The sequence below is a fragment of the Squalius cephalus genome (genome assembly GCF_949319135.1).
Source record: "Squalius cephalus genome assembly, chromosome: 7".
NCBI lineage: Eukaryota > Metazoa > Chordata > Actinopteri > Cypriniformes > Leuciscidae > Squalius > Squalius cephalus.
Window position 1 is genome coordinate 24,159,476 of NC_137128.1, and position 19,093 is coordinate 24,178,568.

General features: G+C 37.3%; 1 protein-coding gene across 1 annotated transcript in view; it reads right to left on the reverse strand.

Annotated features, from left to right (window-relative positions):
- arhgap29b (Rho GTPase activating protein 29b) overlaps window positions 1-18,514 on the reverse strand; it is a 38,442-nt gene extending 19,928 nt beyond the window's left edge. The window contains exons 1-3 of the mRNA XM_079875769.1: window positions 18,371-18,514; window positions 16,282-16,629; window positions 1,138-1,281 (exon numbers count right to left, since the gene is read on the reverse strand). Of these exons, the coding sequence (XP_079731895.1) occupies window positions 1,138-1,281; window positions 16,282-16,549 (412 nt within the window). The 5' untranslated portion in view covers window positions 16,550-16,629; window positions 18,371-18,514. The remainder of the gene's footprint in view (window positions 1-1,137; window positions 1,282-16,281; window positions 16,630-18,370) is intronic.
- Window positions 18,515-19,093: the final 579 nt, after the last annotated feature.

Sequence of the window (19,093 nt, forward strand, 5' to 3'; positions counted from 1 at the left end):
GAGAGAGGACCGCATGGACAGAGCATGATGGAGGGGGAAAAAATGTGCATCTGATTTCCTGATTTCCTGCTAAGTTCATCGCATTCCATCAAAAGAAATAAGGCGGCTGACATGAATGTGCGGCGTTAAAATGCAAGCAAGCTGAAGTGTGAGTGGGACACTCATAATGGAATGTCTGTCTTACAGGTAACTTGAGGCGGATATCTGAGGTGATCAGTCTTTCTTCTCAACTTCCCTATTAAAAAATATAAAAAAAGGCCTCAAGCATGTCAAAAAAAGACAATCCACAGATTATCTTCCTTTGTTAAACTCTTCAGACTTCCTTTTCACAATAGCCTGTCCTTGTATAGGACACATGGGAGCTCAGAGGGGTCACTGGCCCTCTAGTGGCAAAGGAGGATACTTTAAAGTGGACACTTGAATCAACACAGTTGGAAACAGCTGGGAATTATGTTTATAACCAATAAGAAACACATTCACTACGTCAATATAGCACAGAAATCATCTGTTCTTCTGCAACCTCAATCTAGACTGCAAACTGCACTGATGTACACATGAACATTCCTGTGCACTAGCCAGAAGAAGAATTATCCTGACTAGGAGTGGGTGGTATGACCAAAATCAATATCATGTTCTGAGTCTTTAGAGAAAACATCACAATGTAGTTATTTGTTCTGAAAATTCAACCATCAAAATGTATTAGTATTTCATAACCATGCAGTAATGTCTATTTGTTGGTAATCTTGTGACTTTTTTTTTACATGAAAGGAATTTTCATTTGTTTTGTTTTTTTGGAACTTGATGGATGCAAAACAAAAGATAAGATTATTCATAACAAATGAAAGATACATCTGCCATCAGTACAAAAACAACTGCTTCACATTATTTAACACTTGAGCCAGAAACAAGAGTTAAAAAAGTGATGCATTACAAATAGGGCTTGCAGTGGTGGAACAAAAAAAAAAAACTATATACATAAATATATTCAATTATTATTATTATTAAGATATTGATCTTAGAGGAGCAAATTCTGTATTTGAATAAAACAAACTATTTACACAGAACAGACCATTTTTTTATAGATCAATTCTGAGTAGTTGATTCTTAAGTGGGGCGGAGCTGAAAGAGGATGCTCACCTTTGACTTTGGCGATAACGGTGCCTGCAGCACCAAGAATTTCTGACGAGTTCAGCGGCTGGTGTTTGCCAATGACGACCTTCAACACGCGTACAAGCTCCCCAAGTCGCTCGTTGACCACGTGCTGCGAGCACTCTTGATTTTCTGTGGGTGACAAACAAACAGACAGAGACCACAGTCGCATCAGCTCAGCTTCCTTTGCGTGTGTAGGGGATGCACAACTTTAAAACAAAAAGGATACAGCAGTAATGTTGAAAGCTTTGAAATTCACCCCGTGAAAGTTCCCCAAGCTTCCCCAAGCAAACACATGATGAGTTGGCATGTGTGACATTGGTACATCCTAACAGCACGCTTGTTTCGAGAAGGCTCAAACGGAGGCGTGTGATGGTGCAAGCCCCTGTGGTTAGAGACGATGAGCAGATTACGAGGCCGTGGCGTGGCTGAGATGCAGACAGTGTTCTGTGCACTTGAGAGATGGCTGACATCAAGATAAGAAAAGAACTCTGAGACAAACTTGACAGCAGCTGTTCACATCGATCCAGACATGTAATAACAGATTTTATTGACTGTGAGAAAAGTACTTCATAACTGCTGACTGCACTGAATTACTGATGTCATGGAAAAGGAGATCAGAGAGTTTTGACTTGCTTCTCTCAAGTTTTTGAATATACATTACTGTTCTAAAGTTTGTGTTCAGTAAGATATATTATTTAAAATAAACTAATACTTTTATTCACCAAGGACGGATTAAATTGATCAATAGTGACAGTAAAGACAATTATAATATTACAAAGATTTGTATTTAAAATAAATGCTTTTGAATTTTCTATTCATCAAAGAATCCTTAAAATGTCAGTTTCCACAAAAAAATAACTGTTTTCAACATTGATAATAATAAGAAATGTTTGTTGAGCACCAAATCAGCATATTAGAAAATCCAGCTTTGCTATCACATATATAAATTAAATTTGAACATGTATTAAAATCGAAAATGGTTATTTTTAAATTGTAACACTATTTTACAATATTGTTGTTTTACTGTAGTTTTGATCAAAAAAATGCTTTGTGAGAATAAGAGACTTCTTTCAAAAACATTTAAAAATCTTACAACCCCAAACTTTTGAACAGGAGTCTATATGTATGTGTGAATATAATACAGAGTGAGTGATGGAGGTACCTGAATGAAACAACCTTAAAGTGCCCCTATTATGCTTTTTTCCAATATTACCTTTCATGCAGTGTGTAATATAGCTGTTCGTGAATATTTGTTTGTTGATACTTTTTTGCTCCTTTACAGGAATTTACATTGTCAGATATGTAAAATATGTAAATGTAAAATATCTGCAAGATCAAAGTGCATAACAAATTAAGTTACTGTCTCCTATAAGAAAGAATTGATTCAGAACTGCTGAAACTAGTCATAACCAATTCCAGACTCACTTCCTGTTACATACCTAAGTAATAATGTCACAAATTTGCATAATGCAAGCCTATGGTCTTCACTGGCCACCTGCGAACAACATTTACTTTGAGCCTCCCTCAAACACTGTAGTTGTAGCTGAGACTGGAAGAGTTTGTTTTATTTTGTCGAAAAGCCGAGAAGAATCTGTTTTCAGTGCTGTGAATCCACTTTGATGCACTTCAAAAGGATGTAGACTCGCACTGGAATTGATACAGAAAACTGATGCAATCTGTTCGTATCACTGCGCATCAAGGAAGCCTCCAGAGCTAAAATTCAGATATGGTAATAGGTGTATCGTTTCTGACACGCGCTGGAAGCGGCAGACCAATCACAACACACTGGGCCGACTGACCAATCAGTGCAGAGTAGTAATGTTGGGCGATACGCCATAGTCATATTGCCTATATCGTCAGCCTGTGAGATCAACGATACGCAATATTATTGATCATTAATTTATATATTTATTTACTAGTTTATTTACTTATTTATTTACTTCATTTTATTATCGCAGGAAATTAGAATCTTTTTCTATCATTTTGCGAGCAAAAATGGAGTTGGTGATCAAGAAAAATGTTACGTTGCATAGAAATATTTCACCCGAAAAGGTGCGCCTGTGTATATCACACATGCACAAGAGCTATGCTGTTGAAGGAGTCTCAAACCACAGTCAATTCTTCGCTGAAAATGAAGTGAAAGCAAAAATGATTGAGCTTTAGGCATCTGACGGAGCGTGCCGCATTAATTCTCTCAGACACAACGTGAGCTGAATCAACCTCAATGCTGATAAGGGAAAATCAACTATCTTAATTTATTGGCTTAATATTTCTCATGTGGACCATACATTAATGATAGTGAAAAAATGAGAAGAATTAATATTTCTGGTTAAAGTCTTGTTTAAGTCTGTGTTTGAAGCTGCTATTGATTTTCACTGAATATGCTGTATGCCAGTGGTCGGCAACCTAGCTTAAATGTAAACATCACTCTGCACACGACGTAATAGCGTAGGCCTACTCTCTTAAATTATCCTTTGACTATGTTCTGAAAATTTTTTTTGGCCCGATGCCAAACTTACTTGCCGACCCCTGATGTATGCTCTTTCTGTGTGCTGTGTTCGGTCATAAAAACTGTTATTAGGCCTATATTAAGTAATTTAAATAATGATATTATTAATAATTTGGAATTGTAGTGTTATTAGTGTCATTAAAATGTTTTGTTAATGTGCTATGGAAACGAAACAAAATGCTGACGAACAACGATGCCTTTTCGCCTTGGATTAAAAAACAACTGTATAGGAATAATGTGTCTCTTTTATAACAAGCACTCTTGACAATTTGTGAATGATCACCTTGAAATTCTCTGTTGATGTGGTTTTGTAGTCGGTTTTAAAAACTTTTTCATTGAGGAGTCCCTCAATCCTTATACACAATACTAACGTCTATCGGCACAACCCTACAGAGTAGGCCTGTGGGAAGGAGGGGTTAAAAGTGACTGAATCCTCAAACTCTTCAGACTCTTTGAAAAATGAGATGATGTGCCGTGTACTGTATATTACGAGTATTATTAAGTGTTTTTTTGTTTACCTGGGATGCATGTAAACCTATTTTAGGAGAACAAAATTAGAAACCTTTAAAATAGTATAATAGGGGCACTTTAAAATCAATGTGAAACCCCATTAAAAGTGAATCCACAGCAAATATGTAGACTTGCTGAATAGGATTCAAAAAAAAAAAGTTTACACCATGTGAACCCATAAACGAAAACCACAATCTCTAATCTCTCTTGTTTGCATTAGGATAAAGTGGACGGTAATTTGTCTGTGTGCAATGGATGACTTCATATCTAACTGAATGTTGCAAACTGGGTTCGTGAAGTTTTGATAGCAGGAGCATCTGTTTTTTATCCTTTCTGTGCAGATGTACATCATGCCACAGGGATGAGACAGAAGCTTTATTAGTGCACAGTTACAACGTGGAAGGTATGTGTGTGTTTGGCGGAACAGAGAGAGAATTACTTCTCCCACTATAAAAAAGGAAGAAAAAAAGTAGGAAGCTCAAAATGTTTTGACAGTTAAGCATCTTCAATTTATCATCTGCATTTACCACCCTAAATTCCCCTCAGTGTGAAAACACATGGAAAAACAAATGATTAAAAGATGTCAGGGAAACAAGGCCATGACTCTGTGGCGCCAAAAAGTGATGGATTTTTTGCCTCTCTATTATCTATAATCTCCATCATCACTCCTTTTCCTCCAACTCAGTCCCACGAATGCATGTGTAGCCTATGCAATGACCGCCTGGCACATTGCTTTAAGACCAACGTGTCAGTCACCTCAGTTTACATCAAGTCATTATATAATGATTATTAATATGCATGAAGAGAGGCATTCAATCCAACGAGTCTTTGTTGTGGGCAGGACTACATGCAATGCTGCAGAAAGTGACCAACAAAAAGTAGCGTCACTCGGACAAAAAAACTGATTAACATCAAGATATCTTTTATTGTTTCTGTGTTAGTCACAGCTAGGCTCAGGCACAAAACTGTAGAATTTTTCATTTGTTGTGGAATTTTTTTTGGAATTTTATGAGCTAAAAGCATAATCAAATTAGCCAAAACATTTAATAAACAAACATGTAAGGAGCTAGAGATTTGTAGAATTTATTGAATTCATTTTATGATTAAAATTTAAGAATTACAATTAGGGCTGGGTTAAAATGATTGATTTCTCGATTTTAATCAATTCTCACTTTGAAGAACCGATATCAATTTTTAAACCCATAGAATTGATCTTTAAGTCTATTCTGTTTTCAGTTGATGATTGAACAAAGCCTTGTAGATTGCCTCCCATCCTAAAAACAGCAATACGCACTTGTAAGCGCATGTGACTTCCATTTTACTACTAGTTACAGCACAAAATAAATATGAATGAACATCATAAGGTATGTTGAAAGATACATTACAACTTACTGAAATCTGTATCATGTTACATGTAATCGCTCAATCAGTGTTTCAACCACGGAAAGACTTCAATAAAACAGCTTTTAAACAATGTCACATAAAGTTACATTTACCACAGAAAAGCCATTCAATGTCCAAAAACTTGTTAGTCAGCTAGAAAAAAAATGATGTTTTCGCATTAAAAAGTGCAGAAACTAATAATATTACACTTTTATTTCTTGAAAATGCACATTTGACAGTAAAGCAATGAGCTAGTTGAGATGCATATAAAAATAAATATTAACAACAGTAACATATAGGGAATTTTCTTTATATTTTTTTTCATATATTTTAATCATTTTAATAATAATATTTTAATATTAGATGTGAACAGTGATAATATTGTGGTGAATTCAAACGCTTTCTTAATCTACTAGCGCTGTGCAGTAACGGTGTCGTGTCTAATATTGGTCTGAGCTGATAAACGGCCCGCGCTGCGCAGCTCAAACGAGAAGCGCGGTTTATATGCAACAGAAATGGCAGCTTACGCAACGTGGTGGTGTTTTGCACCAGTGCAAATCGCAAACTTCTGAATCAAAAATGAATCGAATTGTGAAATTTGTGTCAATGCCCAGCCCGAATTACAATTCTTTGGAGTTCTTCAGGCACATATTTTGTGTGGGCCTGTTTTTTTTGCTTTTTTGCAATATCTGTTTGATATAGAATGTTATTCTTGTTATTCATCTATTCATCAACAAAAAACACTTAACAGGCATAATGGATTTTCTTCATGAGTTTTACGTGTTGGGGGAATTGGAATTTTCTTTATGGCACCGAAACGAGACAGAATCTACATAGATCCACATAGATCTCTACCTGCTGGCTTTTGCTGACAAGAGCGGGACAAAGCGTGAAAGATATGGGCAGAAGCTTATCTTGAGGTATTTACAAAAATCTTATGCATTAAGGACACTAAAAGATCCTGCATTAGCACAACATAATGACCTCCCTCCTCCAACCTGGGTGACCAGGCGCACGTCTTCAAACCCACAGGATTAGGAGATTCCAGAGTGGTAAGAGGAGAGGAGGCTCTAGCCCCAGGGATACTCAAGTGTATCCTCTCTCCTCTCTGACTTTGAAGTGTCCCTCTGACAAAAGGCCTCCATTAGAAACCCCTACCCCAGCTGAAGGTCTTCCCCTCTCTGCCCTCCTAATTACTGGTGAGGGGTCAAGTCCCAAGTAGGTCACAGAAGGAAAAGCCTTTTCTGTAGAGATGCACCGTTTGACCGGCCAGGGACTGGAATCGGAAGATTTCCGCATGATCGGCTCAAAAACTATGATTTTTTGTTTGTATATGCTGTCAATTACAGTTCTTTGAAAGAAAATCGGAATCGGATGCATCTCTACTTTTCTGATTAAGCTGTCTGTTCACAGCACATTTTTAATGATAATCCAGGTGCAGCCACGTCTAAAAAGCACAACCGAAGTGCTGTTGGTCTCTAAAGATGTTTGATTTTTAAAGTGTGGCCTGACATGCAGGACAGGTCAGTTTGAATGACAGGGAGTGATCCACCCCCCCCACCCCTCAAAAGCCTGATGGAATGTTGCATCCGCCCAACGGGGGCCCAGCACACAGGGGATGTCATGTGTCAGACCTGATTGGGGTCCCAGGACGTCTTCATGCCAGCGTAGCAATCGGTGCTCTTCAAATCCGCTCTAACTCGGTTATGAATAATGCATCATCTGGGCCCCCAAACTCTTCAGTGCTGTCAAAACAATGGGATTTTAAAAAGTATGCATGAAAACTGCTCAGGGGGAACTTCGGGGCTTTGTTTCTGTGGGGATACTGCCACATGCATTGTTCAGGATGAGCCCCCTGCTGACGGCCCTCCGTCCAGGGTCTATTTCACCCGGAGAACTCCAGCAGCGAGTCGCCGTCCCTCCCACGCTTGGCCTGCGTGCTGGCCCAGCCACGCTTCACGCTCAGTCTCTTCATGTTTCCCTTGTGATCTTCGCCTGCCCCTCCGTCTCTGATCAGAGCCGTTTAACATAATCTCACCCAACTGCCAACAAGCCTCGCACCGCAGTGTGAGAACGAAGGCCGCAAACAGCCCATATCCCACATCTCATCGGCAAGAAAGTCAAGGCAGTTTTCTCATGAACGCGTACACATAATCCCGTAGTTGACAGGTCTGACATGTTTTTTTAGATCTCAGCAAGTTAAACTGACAGATGGATGTCTTTAAATTGAGGTTGTGAACAACATGTCCTAAGCTCAGAGGGACAAAATGCAACAGGATGTTATTGAATTGCTGGCCTGAAGGTCCATCAAATGAATGATACTGATCAAACACATTTTATTGTTATAACTATATATTATATAAATATATCTACATATTTAATCCCCAAATTATTACATAATCAACATGAAGGAAAATATAATACTGAAATTAAAATAAATATATTTTTTAATTATTTGAATAAATATTAAATGTTGTTATAAAATAAGTTCAATACTTAAGTTATTCATTATTAATATAAATAATAATTTAAAAATACTATTTTAATGCAACCCACTTAAGCAAATTTGTTTCATTATAACTATTGAACAGTACAAGCAACTAATTAATCGCACATTTTCTGTGATTAATTGCACCTAACATTGAAACCTCTAATAATAAATATATTTACACATTGATGTGATCCCCAAATTAATATAGAATGATGATGAATAATATTGTAAAATTATTGTTTATATTATTATTTTAAATAATAACTTAAAGGAGAAGTTCACTTTTAAAATGAAAATTCTGTCATCATATTACTCACCCTCATGTTGTTTCAAAGCTGTATGAATTTCTTTCTTCTGCTGAACAGAAAGGAATATATTTAGAAGAATGTCAGTAACCAGACAGTTTTTGGGTCCCATTGACTTCCATAGTATATTTTTTTCCTACTATGGAAGTCAATGGGACCCAAAAACTGTTTGGTTACTGATATTCTTCTAAATATCTTCCTTTCTGTTCAGCAGAAGAAAGAAATTCATACAGCTTTGAAACAACATGAGGGTGAGTAATATGATGACAGAATTTTCATTTTAAAAGTGAACTTCTCCTTTAAAATAATAAAAAAAATAAAAATATTTGTTAATGTTATTGTTAAACAATCCACATCAAATGCAAAAATTAACATGTTAATGTCCCCAATTCTACCATTAACTATAACCAAACTAAAAACGTTTAGTACTAGTCAATTAAACATCAGCTACATTTTTAGGGCTGCTACAGTCGGAAACTAACTCATCACTCTTTTCCTGAGAAAAACGGTTGTATATTTTTTCGTTCCAAATGCTTCCTAGAAAATTAGCCACTTGACACAATGTCATCACACACTTCAAAGCTTTTACGCACTGCTGTTGGCATTTCCTAAGTTGCTAACAACAGGTAATCAATAGGCACGTCTCAACCTGCCTTAGTTTCGCTTTGCCCAAAGCGGCAGACAAGCTTAGTGACGCTCTGTAGTAAATCATCTGTGAGAAAGCAGCACTGGGTTTGCCGTTGTGCCTGTCGGCCTTCTTCACACCGTCCCACTTCTCTTTTTACGGGAACAGAAAGAGCATTCTTTGAAGTGCAGGAAATTAGCAAAGTCTGGAGTATCCCATTATTAAAACATAAGAGGAAATAAACACACCAAAAGCAGCAGTCTAAACCGACAAGTCACACTTTTCATGTTCAAATTCAGTTCCACCAAAATAACCTCTATCAAGAGGCCTTCATTTGGCATAAACCCCAAAAAACACACTCTACATCCAGCACTAATGATGGCCCTGTACTTAGCTAGGATTTCATGGGCCAACTGGCACATCCCCATGACCAATCTGCTGAACTGTGGCTATAAATCCACACCCCAGGAAATGCTACCCAACCACAGGCCCACACAAAAACATCCCTCACCTTCAGTGGGAAAGTTACTGCCCAACAAATCTCTCTTCTCCACTTCACAAGCGCACCGAGCCATTATATCACCTACCACCGGGGCTTCGGCAATGGTGCCACCCGCAACACTCTGTGAAACAATCGTGTAAAACGAGGGTGGGGTGTCTTTTTTCACTTTTTCAATTTGGAGGGTTTTGTCCATATCCCCAGATTAACACCACTAATATATGCCAAAGGGGCCGCCATACCAAGACCTCCAACAAGGCTGGTGCATTTACGAAAACTATTTGTTGACCAGGCCTAGCTATAGGAAAATACTCTTTTATGCCTGAACCCCTCATTTGTTTTGCATCAGATTGCAGCTGTAAGGGTGAGTGCAGGTGACTGAGGAACTTGGAAGTAAATGTAGGGAATGATAAAAACCAAATGAAATCTACCATCTGACTGGCTGTTTAAATTTAAAGGGGATGTCTAATGTTATTTCATGCATTCTGATTCTCATGCTAAACATGGCCAAAGTTTCATAAAACGAGTTGGACGGAGTATTTATGTGCCAAATACACTCCTTCAGGGTTTGTACAAGTTTCGGGAAGTTTTTTCCAAGAATGGCCCAGTATGACGTCATAAAGGGTGAAATTCCTTGTATGGGCACTTGCGCGGCGCCTCTTGGACAGTGAGGGCGTCGAGGAGAGTTGAAGTCAGGTCAACTTTATGGTAAGGAGCTATGACGCGGTTCAGCGGCAACCAATCGGAATGTAGAAGTCCTTCGCTTGAGAGGATTCCAGAGAACGCAGTCCTGTAAACTTTGGTTCAAACCACATTAGTTCCCAAGCAAAATGGAGGAGAGGTTGATCATGTGAATTTGATAAGAAGGCATGCAACACTAGGCAACACCGATCTGACCAATTGCATTAAGGCTACACTTCAACCAGGACAGTTATTGTAATATAGCCTAGGCTGCACACAAATTAATGTTAATTAAAGACCAAGGCTAGTTAATGTCTCCTATAAACTGCATGTTGAAATTAGACTAGAACTTAACCATAAACATAAAAGCCACACCTCACAAATGGCTTTTAATTGGTTTATTTCGTTAGCAAACATATAGGCTAGCTATAATTGTGAAATTCTTTCCATCGATCAATTTCTTACTTTCACTTACAATTTCTTACAAAATTACTTACAATTTCATGAGGTTAACTTATACCCTATTGTGCTCAGTCTGCACAAATACCAATCAACATGCTTGTTTGTTTTACGGCCCTTTTAAATAAAGTTTAAAAAAGACCAAGTATTCAATCAACGTCAGAGCGTCCACGAATCTTTTCACAGCGTTGTTGGCAGGGCAGCCGGAACGAATTTTGACGCTCTCGCCAGCGGCGGTGTGAACAATCACCCTGGAGTTGAATCACCCTCCACCTATGATTACCAATTCCAACCAAACTAAAACACAAACTCTTTCCATGACCGTTATCACGAGTCACTCTCTCGCTGATTTACCTGATGATTTTGAAGTTAATTATGTAAAATGCAATTCATCATCATGCAAACAAACAAAAAGCATGCGCTCGTGTCAGGTTGTTATGTTGTAATGCTAAAAATAAAGGTAGGAATGTGTATATTTATGACCCACCAGGACCAGATGTGATATCCACCAATCAGAGAGGTCCTCGAATCTTGAATCGTTTTTTGATTGGATAAAATGAATAGAGAATATCTTGTGCTTGAGTCCCCAGATCAGCGCCTATGCTCAGCAGGCCTGTGGTCTTGGGGAACCCCATTCATTACAGTCTAGAGAGACCTGCTTTGTGTACCAGTGACAGTACTCCCGCGTTTAAATGTGGTCATCACGCCCAAAACTTTGTAGTGTGTACAAGGCCAATGCGTATAATCTTTGTGAGCAATAATAAAAGCTTTACGACTGGAGGAAAATAACTCTGTTGGAAGTCTATTTTTTAACCAAGTCTAAGAAAAGAGAAAAACCTGAGCTAATTTTAGCGTTTTGCTTGGTTCTGTGTGGACTCAGATCCTTCAGAGTTCCCATGCTTAAGGGTTGAGAGAGTCTCATCAAACTGAACCTTTTCATTATGGACTGCTGCTTTTTAAGCCACTCACAATTGGCAGAGAGCAAATCAGGTAGATTCACAAATAAATACAGCACAAAAATAAAAGCCGGACTGGCTCTCAATATCAAATACGACATAGGCTATTATTTATATAAAATAGGCTACTATTTATGGAACAACATTTAAATTAAAAACAATAGCCATTATAAAAAGACAATAGGAAATAAACACAAGCAAACAATTCAGTCAAACATAAAAAAGCAGCGCTCTAGAACAGGATTTAAGTTAAATATAGCCTAAATATAAAGTTATGAAACTTAATTTTCCCCTTTCCCCAATCTGTATCATGTCTCATGTAATCGCTCAATCAGTGTTTCAACAGCAGAAAGACGTCAATAAAACAGCTTGTAAACAATGTCACGTAATGTTACATTTAATTCAGAAAAAACATATTCAGTGACTATAAACTCGTTAGTCAGCTAGAAAAATTAACTCTAGAGAGGAGCATTTTGCTAAATATGTGCACCATATTCATTATAATTTTTTATATTCTTCAATATTTAATGCATGTTTTAATAAATCCGTCAAGTTTATATGACAGCCACCATTTAAATGTTTAGGTGATATATTTCAAAAAACAAATTGGAGTACAAATATAATTATGTTATTGTAAAGTTAGTATCATAACTTTATTATTATAAAAACTTACTTGAGTGTCATTTAAGTGTTTGTATACAAATCAGTTAATTTTAACCTTCAATATTATACTGTAGTACCAACTGACTCCCACGTATAGCTAGTTTACAGCATTAGTTGAGAGATTTTTTTTCCTTGAGAAAATTTGCCATGTACTGCACCTGATATATAGCCAAAATAATCAATATCGAATGGAAATTAATCGGAATCGAATCGAAAGCTTGTGAATCAAAACCAAATTCAATCGTGAAATTTGTGTCAATACCCAGCCCTACAACAGGTGAAAAGGTTCCAGTGCTGATACTGCTGGAATATCGCACGGCTGGGAAAAGGCACTCAGCCAATAAGATTCGAGAACCAGAAAGAACTGTTGTATAAAAATATATAATTAAATTTGACTTGTAGTGTACTACACTTTAAACACTTGCTACACTTTAAATAAGTAGCCTAGAAGCAAATAAAAAGGCCAGTGCACCTTGAATCAATTCCGTAAGTTTGTAAAAAAAGACGAACACTAAGTGTTATCTGAACTACGCTAAATCAGTCTACATACCTGGTGCATGACAGAACGAATGCCATGGGACATTACATTGACAGTCACCTCTGATAACAGATTACTCTAAATTGTAATGTAGAAACATGCATTTTCTGTAAAGCTGCTTTAAAACGATATGTATCAAGGGGAATACAAATAAATGTGAACTGAATTGAACTTTCTGGCTCTTATCACAGTAATCTTCAAACTCAGAGCACTTTAGAGAAACTTCAAAACAAAACAGCACATTCTTTCAGCTACCCACATGATGAGCGTCAACAGGCCACAATACAGTCCATTCGTTCTGAACGTGCTTCTCTAAAATCACAGAGGGAATTATTTGATATTTAGCCCTTCCAGTAAAAACACCCCACCCTTCTGAATGTCCAACTGTCACGGGAGTTCAACATTACACTAAAAACATCTCAAATGTTTGATTCAAGGAAAATCACGCTAGGCTTAGCTCTCAGATTTGTTTTGACAAGAGAAACAACAAAAAAAAAGTGACATTTCTGACATTTCTCACAGGATGTGCACAGCATCGGAGAGTTTTACTGGGAAAGATGTCGATCAGAAAGAAGGAACGTAGAAAACCATTTGACTGAGAACAATTTGACTATGACAACTTTGCACTACTTAAAAACTCCCCGGCTTCCAGATATTCAAACAACCAAAACGGAGAGGAAAAAGTGCCTTTGAAAACATTCTGAAATTTCGGCAAGTAAGAGTCATTTTTCATGTGTCGCACACCTAACAACAGTCAATCGAAGGAACAAGTGAACATTTGTTCTGAAGGAATGCGGGGTATGCAGGAGGAGGGGGCTTCATGGCGGAGGAGGAATCACCGACGAGAAGAGTTTGGTCGCACAGATCAAAGTGATGAGCCAACATAAACACTAACTAAAAAAGGACTGCGACTGCAGTTTTCTGATAACCACTTTACAAACCACTCTTTTTTTTTTTAGCTTAAATTGACACATTGTGGCTACAAAAGTCTAGAGCATATATTCAACGTGACGTGCATTCAGAATGCAGAGCAAATAAGCACGCAGATGAGTTCCTGTAGCGTTCCTCCTGGCTGAATTGTAGATCATAGCTAGCGTAAAATAACAGTCAGGGAGGTGAGCAGAGCTGTGTGATGATCAATCTCTGTGCAGACAGACTGAATCCATACATTTAGAGGGTCAGTGAGCATCTCCTCTGCTGAGAGGGAACAGGGCAGTGGGAGAGAGGGGAGGTCAAAAGCATGTGCTTGTGGGAAGTGTCACCGGGCTGCTTGACAGAGGGTGGTGTGAAGTATCTCATTCATCAGTACTCAACCAAACAGTTTAACATTTGAAATAAAAGCAGGAGGAATCATTTTTTAGGCAGACTGCACTGATTGAGCTACTGGGAAAGAGAATTAGCAGCTCATTTTAAGCAAATATGCACCAAATCTCCGGATTAGAGATTACTCAACCCATTTGTTATGCTGGTATTTGTGTTAAGTTTCCGTAGTCAGCAGCTGCCACACTTGTCAAATAAAGCATTGAAGTTATAATACAGTTGTACAAAAGCCTCTTTTGGGAAAGTTTTTTTTTTCCACCACAACCCACTTCCTGTAGCTTTGGCAATATGTACAAATTACAAAAGTATGCTAATAAAATGAAAAGCTAATAAAATGTTAATTTGTGTAATTTCATGTGAAAATTACATGAAGTAGCCTATGTTCACAGTTATAAACAAGCTACAGAAGGATTTTGTGTAGTCGGGCTAGTGTTCATCTATCTGTATGGTATAAGTAACACAAAGCACAATTTGAACAACTGAAGGATTAAAATATGCGTTTTTCTGCATCACCTCCACCTTTTTGAGCATGTGCACAATGCAGAGGCAAACTAGAGTTTGAAATGCAACTACAATCAGTCAATCTACACTATCGACACCATTCAAAAGTTTGGGGTCTGTAAGAATTTTTGAAAGAAGTCTCATACTCACCAACGCCGCATTTATTTGATAAAAAATACAGTAAAAATAGTAAAATTGTGAAAAGTTATTACAATTTAAAATGTTTTTCTATTTATTAAATTGCAATTTATTCCTGTGATGGCAAAGCTGAATTTTCAGCATCATTATTCCAGTCTTCAGTGTCACATGATCCTTCAGAAATCATTATAATATGCTGATTTGATAATCAAGAAATGTTGAAAACAGTTCTGTTGCTTTTTATTTTTTGAGAAAACCATGATAATTCTTTTTCCAGCATTGTCTGATAAACAGAAAGATCAAAAGAACAACATTTATTTGAAATATAAATATTTCAAATGTATAATAGTTAAATGTAACATTATAAATGTATTTACTTTGATTTAATGCTTCGCTGCTGAATAAAAGAAAAAAAAATTACAAACCCCAAACTTTTTAAACAGTAGTATTTGTTAGTCCAACATTGCAAAATAAAAACAGACTGGAACAATTATAAGGAATGGATGGGACTTAAGTGTTTAAAAAATATTAATTACTGACTGAAATATGACTGAAATTAAACCTTCACAGTGCACATAAACATAATTTGGCAGAAATAGCAAATCTATAGTCACCACACTTGTTTAGCCAGTGACCACCATTTTAAGTGGTGAAATGCTTTTTGCAAAGAATAAAAAGCATCATAATTCCCTGCTGGGGGTGGGACAGTTTGACTATTCTTAGATGGGAAAGTATTTAAATGTGTACAGACCACAAACCATAATTGGCCAGCCACTGTCTATACTCCACAGCTCTGACATAAATGATGTATTTTTTTATTTTTTTACTGTGCATGACTATATAATAAAGGCCTTTCATTCTTTCAGCTTTTCTTTAAAAGGAAGGATCTAACAGGAACATCATCTTCTAGCGGTTTCCAATAATGCAGAACAGGAACACATAGTTTCCCATAAAGTTCTGTACCTTGAAACAGGATTAACCACCAACAGACTCTGTGTATCATGTGCAGTCATATCTATAAAGAGGGTGGGATTTACCAGAAGGAGGCAAATTTCAGAGATGCCAGCAGAAAAGAAGCACTCTCAGCAGGATGGCCAGGAGTTTACCCGTGGCATCCTGACAGACGTGGCACTCCTCCAGTGATGGGAATGAGAAACACTAACACAACTTCTACATCACCGTGGGCTGACAAGACTGACCCATATGCACATTTAGAAGAAGCTGATAAGTCATAAGCAGCCATACCACACGATCAACCACAGCTGAAATGCACCAGCATCTGATGTAGCAAAAGTTAAAGCTGCAGTCCGTAACTTTACAGCTAATAAGCGAGTACATCATGAATCCATTTTCTTTTCCTGAATCACTAGGGTACACCTATAAACAGTGTTTATATTCGGACTATTTTAGTCTGGTTCGGGTCGTACCACTGCAGAGTAGCCCAGTAACACAAACAGAGAGAAGTAGCTCCGGCAACATTGCTCTGCAGTTCTGTTTATTTACCGCTAGAGCGCCAAAAGTTACGGACTGCAGCTTTAGGTAGAACCTCACCTTTGGAGCGAAAAGCCTCCTTTAGGCTCAGCAGCACGTCAGAAAACTTGCGCACATCATTGACCAGTTGCATGATGTATTCAGGGTCTCCTCCTGGGGCGGTGATGGTATGGTCCAGGCCCATTGCATTGAGGGGGTCATTAGAGCTGCGGCCCATTTCTTGTGTTTTGTTGGAACCGGGTGACAGGGACACGGGGATGTTGGGCTGGGAGAGACGAGCACCGCTTGCCAAGCGCTTATTCCCACTGTTGCTGCCCTGACGGAACATTCCAGCAGCCGCTTCTGCCGTTACTGAGCCGCATCAGCCGCAGATCCAAGCGCCCGCCTGCCAGTGGAGAGCTGAGGGCACTGTGGGAGACAGCTAAAGTAAGCATACAAAGACGGTGGAACCTAATATCAGGTGCACCATTTATAAACGTGTGTAGAATGTAGAGCGTATGACCGAAATGTTTCTGAAATGATTTATCAAATGTACACACAAAACATTTAATGCATCCCTTGTAAATCGCAGTTAATCTTCAATTCAAGCACAATGTGTAGTACAAGGTCATGATGATCAATTCCATGAACAGAACGCCCAGAAATATCACTTTATTAAGAGACATTTATTATTATTATCAATATTGAAAACAGTTTATGCTGCTTAATATTTTTGGGTAAACCGTGACAAACTAACAGCAGTAATGGCTGCTGAAAATTTAGCAATAACATATTTATGTAATAATATTTCACTGTATTTTGATCAAATAAATGCAGCCTTGATGAGCATACAGATACTTCTTTCAAAAACCTTATTGTTTCCAAACTTTTGACTGTTAGTGTTTATAGATTTCTTTTTTCTTCCAAGAAATAATTCATGAATTCATTTTGGTGATGTAATTTTCCCAAAGCAAGTTAAAATGTTGCTCATTTGCAAATATAATTATATGAATGCATATTCCTATTTATCTTTGCATTTTTTATTTAATTACTGGTATATAAGAGTGCATAAGGTTTGTACGCACATGCTCTTTAGTTGGCATGTAGCCTATACATAAAAATATTTTCATGTCAGTTTCTGTCTTTATCAATCCTGATTTGTTCCTTACTTTTTACATAGGATGAAATCCATGGAATTTAGAATCAAATCCGATCCCATGTAGCCTACATTTTAAAAAAAGTTGTAGGTTCAAATCCATAAACTATGACTAATTTTGACACCTTAAATTTGGTTGCTGCAGATGTATTTTAGATCTGGGTTAAGTGTATTTGAATTTAGTTTGGATTTTTTTTTAAAACATCAGCTAAAAGGCATATTTTTCTTAATTTACATATTGAAAGGGTAGTTAACATCGAGCCATATTATGAATGCATCAAAATATCTAGAGTTGCTTTTCTAAGCAAACATGAATTTTAATTTTAACACCCAGCACCTGGTTCCACAGCACCTAAAGTGCTCTCTTCACTATCATTATGATGATCGAGGAACAAGCCCTCAGACTACCTGACCCCGTCCCATTATCTACAAATGCATCTTACATTCATTCACATGGCATTTTTGTGGCCATACACTGTTTTCTTGAGCACTGCGATTAACGTTACGTGACTGCTTTTGTATACACGTGACGCACGTCTGCTGCAGAATGCGAGTAATGCACCGATCTTTATCATTTAAAAAAGGGGCTTGACACCTGCCAATCAAAACTAACCCTCGCGCTAGTGTTCAGTGATATGAGAGGAAATGGACAGAGGAAAAAAACACGGACATTGGGTGGAGTATGACCACCAGCTATGATTTATGTCAGACTTAAATGTTGTTTTGGCTTGAAAAGTTTGGCTCTTTAACAGAGCATGCAATCAGCATCAAGTCACTTCTGTATTATTAAAATCCTGTACATAATTTAGATATTTTATTTTCCGAGTGTAAGAGAGCACATATGATTTAACGAACCGAATTTAATAACTAACTCCTCTCAATACTGTAACTGTCTCTCCATTTCTTAGCTGCTTTACGTTACACTTTAGCGCTGCTGCTAGCTAACCACTTCACAATTACAAATCTTTTAACAGTTGGTTGCTGTTTACAGCATCTCAAACGAGTGGCACTTACTTGAATAGTTCATGAGGAACATCATACCGCAGAATTATGAAGGTAAATCCTTTGTAAAAACATAAAATAAGCTGAAATAAGATGCTCGCCAACGGACCGCTCTTCACATCACAACTGACGAGAGAAAAACTTACTGAGTGACTGACTGACTGACTCAAAACTTACTCACGTGACCTCAAAGCAAACTTCCTATTGGCTGGGGAGTGCCCTGAACGATCCGCTTGTTTTCCTCGTCAAAATTACATGTGCTGATCTGAGACTGTAGTACAGTGATGTAGATAGAAGTGTACAAAAATAATAAATAGTTTTATTTCTGTTAGAGATAAAATAAGGGGTTATATGCTAGTCATAAGGTCCAGCATATAGCAGGAAAAAATAATAAGAAAGACTCGAAGAACAATTAAAACAATTACAACTTATTTAAACTTTACATAGTAATTCAATGTCAATATTTAAATAATGTTAGTATGGTTCCACTTCATATAAGACAACAGTTGATGCAAAGCTGAAGCGAAATTACAAATGAACAAATATTGGCAAATAACAAATTATTGATTTTCAAAATAAAGAAAAAGATTAAATAATAATAATAAATAACACTGATAAATGTACAATATAAAAAAACATTATATTTCTTTTTTTTTTAAAAAGTTAAACAAAGCATAAAATTGTACTTTCTAATAAAAATAAATTATCAATATGGTTTAAATACTCAGATTTCGG